The 7,236-nt window shown below is 41.2% G+C and overlaps 1 protein-coding gene across 1 annotated transcript in view; it reads left to right on the top strand.

The window, feature by feature from the left end:
* The window catches only part of LOC119579949 (putative uncharacterized protein DDB_G0290521), a 2,073-nt gene extending 1,986 nt beyond the window's left edge, over nt 1-87 (top strand). The window contains exon 3 of the mRNA XM_037927796.1: nt 1-87. This exon is cut by the window's left edge and continues 279 nt beyond it. Within this exon, the coding sequence (XP_037783724.1) occupies nt 1-87 (87 nt within the window).
* The last annotated feature ends 7,149 nt before the right edge of the window (nt 88-7,236 follow it).

Here is a 7,236-nt window from a genome sequence, read left to right as displayed (position 1 = left end):
CCCAAACCCACATGCTCACCCATACCCTCGCCCTCACCCACGCCCACACTCCGTCCACCCTTACCCCTGCTATTCCATCGTGTCTGAAGCTATCATCACGGCAGAAAGGGATCGGGGCAAATCCCTGAGCTTCAACTAGAGGTTTCGACCTTCATTCGACTTACATCTCTCCCCATCCCCCTCCCCCTCCTCCTACTCCTCCTCCGCCTCCTCCTCCTACTCCTCCTCTTCCTCTTCCTCCACCTTTTACTCCACCTCTTCCTCCTCCTACTCCACTTCTTCTTCCTCCTCCTCTTCATCCTTCTCCTCGTCATCCTCCTCTTCTCCCTGCTCCTCCTCCTCCGCCTCCTCCTCCTACTTCTCCCTTTCCTTCTCCTCCTTCCTCTCCTTCTTCTTCTCCTCCACCTTCTCCCTCTCCTCTACTTCCTTCCTTCACATTTTCTTTTTCTTTCTCGTTTTTCTTCTTCTCCCTCGTCACTCTGTCTCCTCCCCTTTTTCCTCTGATTTTTCTTCCTTTCCTTCTTCTTTCTCCCTCGTGCCCTGCTCCCCTCCCTCTTCGTCCTCCTTTTACTCTTTCTCCTTCTCGTCCTCCTTTCCCCCGCCTCTCTTTCTCCTGTGCCTCATTTTTCTTTTACAGTCTCCTCCTTCTCCTTTCCATGTTCTTTTTCTTTTTCTTCTTATCCTTAATCTTCCTCCTCCTCCTCCTCATCCATATTTTCCCAATCTCCTCTCCTTTCTGAACATTCTCTTATATGCTAATCGCGCTTATCTTTATAAGCCATTCTTCAACTTGTTACCGCCCCCCTACCGGCCCCGCTCGCCCCCTCCCCTCCCCCCCTACTGGATATCTTATCATAAATCCTCCCTTTCAGATCCCCGCTTTGCACCCCCCCTCCCTGCCTCCTTCATCTCTCTATCTTTATTATTCTTATCACCCTTAGTACTATTGTTATCATTATTATCATTATTATTAGTAGTAGTCTTCGTAGCAATAACATTATCATCTTTATTATTACTATCATCATCATTATTGTTATTATCATTATCATTATCATCATTATATCTAATTTTCATTCAGAATAAAAAATCTCTTATTCTTGGTTTTCAATTTTGTTCTCTCTTTCTTTCTTTTTCTTTTTCTTTTTCTCTTTCTCTTTCTCTTTCTCTCTGTCTCTCTCTCTTATTCACCCACTCAAGCTATCACTGTCTTTTCTTTTATCGATCGATATCTGCATCTAACCTAGTCATAAAGAAAGGAAGAAAGTAACACACACAAAAGAATAAAATACGAACACGAAAAAAGCCCAATAAAATCAAACACGAGAGAAAAGACGAACAGGAAAGAAACAAACAAACACTCCAATTCACAAACGAAAGCTAGCCTTGGGTCTCCCCCCCAGCGCTGTCTCCTCCATTAAGGCGAGTCCTGGCGGAGGAGAGGGGGGAGGGGGAGGGGGGAGGGGGAGGGGGGGAGGAGGGAGAAGAGAGTAGGAGGAAAAGGAGGAGGAGGAGGAGGGGAGGAGGAGGAGGAAGAGGAGGAGAGAGATAAGCAACAGCAGCAGCAGCAGGAGGAGGAGGAGGAGGAACAGGAACAGCAGCAGCAGGAGGAGGAGGAGGAGCAGAAGGAGCAACAGGAGGAGTAGGAGGAGGAGGAAGACGCAGAGGCGAAGAGAGCGGCGCGAGGGTCTCCCCCGAGGCGGGATGAGCGAAAGAAAGGGAAGCAGAGAGAAAGCCTTCGTCGGGAGAGAGGTTATCGCCCGGGCGGAAACAGAGAAGCCAGTTCTTAAGTGTCTGCGGGGAGGGGGGGAGGAGGAAGGGGGAAGGGGGAAGAGAGAGAGGGAAGGTGCCTGAGTTAGACAAACAGACAAATAGAAAGACGCACTCAGTGAAGGGGGGGGGGGTACTCTTAAGGCAATAAAATAAATAAAAAACGCACATACCACTTCATAACAACAAAAAATAAAAAAACGACAAAAAAAACTGAATTACTGTATCAATAATAATACCAATGGTAATAACGAAATCAAAATCAATAACATAAAACAAAAAAGCAACAACAATAATCATACCAATAATAATGATAAAATAGACAGGACATTAATAATTATTTTAAAAAGCTATTGCAATTTTAATCTGCTGTTTCATCTAATCTAGTCTCATTTCCATTTCCTTTATCCACAATAATTATATCAACAATCAAATAAAGTCATAATTAGTCAATTGTTTAAATACAAAACAGAAACCGAAAATACGATCATCAATAGATAAGAATAAAGTATCTTTTTCTCTAAGCAAAACAAAGAGAAAAAAAAACAAAGAAACGGAAAAAAAATGAACCAAAAAAAAATCACAGAAAAAGAAACATAGACTATTACAAAGAAGAAAAGAAAAAGAAGAAAGAAGGAGAAGAAAAAATATAATAAATAGCTGCTGCAGACTTATCCGGAGAGGGTCATCGAGCCATATACCGAAATCCCTCAAATTGAAAGACGGGGGTCACTGAAGGTCATTGAAGGCCATAAACAGTCGCCTTTGGTGGTAAATAAAGGTCCCTTGGTCACCATAAACAAGACCACGGAAGGGACACATACGCGAAGGAGAGAGAGAGGAGGGGAGACGTAAGAGTGGTAGGAGGAGAGGGAAGAATGGGAGGAGGTAGAAGAGAGACTCGGAGCGAGTGTTGAATCATGTGAGGAGCAAATATGTCTGTGTAGATACACTTATACACTTTATATATATATATATATATATATATATATATATATATATATATATATATATATATATATATATATATAGAGAGAGAGAGAGAGAGAGAGAGAGAGAGAGAGAGAGAGAGAGAGAGAGAGAGAGAGAGAGAGAGAGAGAGAGAGAGACGAGACAGACAGACAGAGAGAGAGGAAGAAAAATAAAAGAAAAAAATGAGGGAGGGTAGTCTTACCCAAAGTAAAATCAAAAGAATATAAGAACAGATTACAGATTAAGAAAAAAAAAACAGGGAAGAGGGCCGACGCAAGAATAATAATAAAAACAAAACAAAGGAAGATAAACAAGAAGATAACAAATTAAGAAAAAGAGGGGCGATGGACCGAAGAAAGAAAACGTATGATACAGAGCAAGAAAAATAATGAAAAACGATAACGACCGACGAAAGGACGATAAGGTCGATCCACAATTTATACCAAAGGATATTACGGTACTAGAAGACCATGAACAAAGAAATTATAAAAAAGAAGAGAAAAAGGGGACAAAAATCCAAGGAGATTAATAACGGTCATTAGATGACGTCTGCAAGAATTCGTAAAATAAATAAACTCTCCCCCCGTCCCCCCCAAGAAAAAAAAAACAATAACGGAAGTAACGAGGAACATAAAATAGATTGAAATATAGAAACGCCACAGTCAACGAAGCCAGGGAGAGCACCAACCGAGCTCTAAAACAAGTTGTATATACGACAGTCTACCATCATTCTGCCACCACCTCCTCCCCTCCACTCCCTACCTATTCGCTATTACGTCATAATTCTTCCATTCGCCCCATCCTCCTTTTCCTGTGACTTTACAACTCTTCTTCTCTCCCGCCTCTACTCCCTATGACGTCATAATTCTTCTCGTCCTCTACTATTCCCTGAGACGTTGCCATTCTTCTGCCTCCTTCCTCCTTTCCTTTACATCTCTTTTATCTCTCTTTTTCTTTTTCCTACACCCTATGACGTCACAGTTCTACTATCCTCCCTCTGCTATACCCTATGACATCATAGCTCTCTCCTATATACTATTTCCTATGACGTCACAGTTCTTCTCAACTCCCTCTCCCATTCCCTTTGACGTCACAGATATTCTCTCCTCCCTCCAACACTCCCTATAAAGTAACGATGCTTCAATCCATCTTCCTAGCTTCTATCCATCTTCCTATTCTCTATATGGCCAAAGCCATTCTCTTCTTCCCTATCACTATGATATCACACATTTTCTATCCCCTATCCTACTCTCTATAACTCCTTCCTCCTATTCCTTATGACGTCACCAAACTCCCTTTCCGACTAAGATATTCATTAGTTCAATTTCCTTCCTTACGTTTACAATTGTTTCAGGAACAATATTCCTGTGTGTAAAGTAAATTGTAATATAGAAAAGAAAAGAAAAAAAGGAAATAAACATGACACAAAATAGATAAGGAAATGTTAGAAATTATTCACTTTTGTGGCCGTTAGTCCCCAGCCAGCAATGGTGACCGGATGTCATCTCTCTTCCAATACCTTACGAAACCTGGGTTGTCACCCGTAGAATTTATAGAAAATATCTTCTTGGTATATCTTCTCTCGGTCTTTCTGATTCTCTCTCTTTACACACACACACACACACACACACACACACACACACACACACACACACACACATATATACATATATATATCTGTCTATTACTTGCAGAGGAGGGAGTGAGATTGTAGGCTAAGAGAACGAGTGAAGACTGGTTGAAGAGAAACAAATTTCCCAAATAGACAAACCAACAAAATGAGAGGGAAAAATTGGAAGCAATAGAAATAGAATAAGGAAGGGGGGTGAATAAAGAGTAAAAAAAAAAACGTAAATGAGGGAGAGAAGAGAAGATATGAAAAATCGAGATAACTAATAAGGAAGGAAGGGATGACGAAAGAAAAAAAAGAGGAAAAGAAAAGAAAGACATAGAAAATGCGAGATAAAATAAGGAAGGAAGGGGGGAAAAACACTAATGAGCGAGATAAGAGAAATATATTTAAAAGAGACAGAATAAAGAAGGGATATATAAAGAAAGAAACAGGGACAGGAAAGAAACAGAAAATACGAAATGTAATAGGAATGGAAGAAAAAAAAAACATATATGAGGGGGAAAAAGAAAAGATATAGAAAATACGAAATAGAATAAGGAAGGAAGGGATGAAGAATAAAAAAAAACCATAAATGATGGAGAGAAGAGAAAGGTATGGAAAAAACGAGAATAAAGAAAAAAATATATAAATGAGAGGGAATAAAATTATAGAAAAAGCGAGAAAAAATAAGGAAGGAAAAGATGAAGCGGAAAAATACAGAAAAGCGAGATAGAATAAGGAAGGGACGAAGAAAAAAACTGAAAAAAAAGGAGAAAGATGAAAAAAACAAGGAAAATACAAGCTAAAATAGGGAACCAAGGATGATGAAAAAAAAAAAAAATTAACGAAGGAGGGAAGACCAAGGCACGGAAATGCGTATACGCCGCACCCCCATTCAGCCGCGCGTTCCCCTCCGTCGCCGCGGAACCGGAAAAGCGTAGCATCCGCGTCTGGCTCCCCCGTCGGGAACCCAGCAGGCGAGACTAACGACGGAGAGGGAAGTGGCAAACGAAGAAAGAAAGAAAGGAAAAGAAAGAAAGAAAAGAAAGAATGAAAAAATGGAACGAAAGGAACGAAAGGAAAGAAAAGAAAGAAAAGAAAGGAAGAAAGAAAGAAAGAACGAAATAAAAAGAAAGAAAGGAAGAAAATAAAAAAAGGGGGGGAGGGGAGCAAAGGTGAGAGGTGAAGATTTTTCAACTCGATCTCCTTCGTCGATGTCGCGGTGATATTTGACCCCAAATCGTAAACGCGAATCGTTTCGAGGATTTTTACTATTTCTTTACTTTCTCTCCGTTACTATCTCTTTCGCCTCAACATTTCTGAGCATTTCTTTTCCTTCTTCGTCCGTAAATCCCAACTTTCTTACTTTTCTCATTTCCTTCATTCTTCTCTCTATGTCTTCCTTCACCCCCTTTCACTTAGTCACCCACCCTTTTTCATATGCACTATTTACCCTAATAAACCAGTACCCAATAACACATAAAATACACGAATAAGTAAAAAAAAAATATAAATAAATAAATAAAAATAAAAAAAAATACCTCGCCCACCTTTCGAAAAACCTTCCCCCTTCTGCTTATTCGCCTCTCTCTCTACCTCCTTTTTGGAAACCTGCTTCTCCTTCCTTCCTCCCTTCCTGCTGTCTTGTAAAGAGCTTCCTCCCTTTCATTAGGACTGCTTTTCCACCAATCTTCCTTCGCAGAGGCCTTATTTCCCTCCCTTAATACCTGTTACTCCTTCCCATCCGTCCCTCCCTCCCTCCCTCCCTCCACCAATTCCTTTCTTCCTCTCTTTCTCTTTTTCGCTCGCTCTCTCAATCTCTCTCTCTCTCTTTCTTTCTCCTCTCTCTCTCTCTCTCTCTCTCTCTCTCTCTCTCTCTCTCTCTCTCTCTCTCTCTCTCTCTCTCTCTCTTCCTTCCTTCCTTTCTTCCTTCCTTCCTTCCTTCCTCCCTCTCCCTCTTTCTCTCTCTTCTTCTTCTTCTTCATCATGAAGATGAGAGAGGAAAGGCAAAAACGATAAGAAGGAGGAAGTAAAGGAGGAAATGAAAAAGGAGGAGGAAGGTGAAGAAGGGAGGGAGGCAGGAGAAAGGGGGAAGGGTGTGGATAATAAATTCTTAATGAAGATATACGGGGGAAAAGGAAGGACTTCTAGAACGGCAGAAGGATTAGGGAAAGGATACGATACAGGAGATGAATAAAGAAGACGAAGAGGCTAAGAGAGAGAAACATAAATATGAAGAAGTGTGGAGTGAGAAGGTAAAAAGGAAGAGGAGAGTAAGCAGGGAGGGAAGAACGGGCCGGAGACGAAGAGAAAAATAGGCATAGAAAAGTATGAGTAGTTTGGCATATTCATATTAACATACGGCCAAACATATAAATATTCACAGAAACAGAGGGCGCACGCGCGCGTACACACACACACACACACACACACACACACACACACACACAGAGAGAACAAGAAATAAGGAGGGAGAGGACGGAGGGAGAAGAAGAAAAAGAGGAGAGGAGAGAGACGAGGAGAGGAGAAAGAAAGAGAAAGAGAGAGAGAGAGAGAAAAGAGGAGAGAGAGAGAGAGAGAGAGAGAAAAGAGAGAGAAGAGAGAAGAGAGAGAGAGGAGAGAGAGGAGAGAGAGAGAGAGAGAGAGAGAGAGAGAGAGAGAGAGAGAGAGAGAGAGAGAAAGAAAGAAAGAAAAAAAATAAAACACGCAAACTCGATCCCGACATTCCCAGAAGACGTTCTGAAACCCATATCAAGACATCCCTCAGCTGAAACCCATGTAAATGATCCAAATATCTGAATATACAATTTCCTGATTTTCCCCTTTTTTTATATACGAAAAAGAAGAGCGAAATAGAGCACTTATTTCTGGGAGCTCTTGACTCC

This window comes from Penaeus monodon, chromosome 13, assembly GCF_015228065.2.
Source record: "Penaeus monodon isolate SGIC_2016 chromosome 13, NSTDA_Pmon_1, whole genome shotgun sequence".
Lineage (NCBI taxonomy): Eukaryota > Metazoa > Arthropoda > Malacostraca > Decapoda > Penaeidae > Penaeus > Penaeus monodon.
Note: the sequence above shows the minus strand (reverse complement) of the source record. Positions and strands in the feature narration are given on the sequence as shown.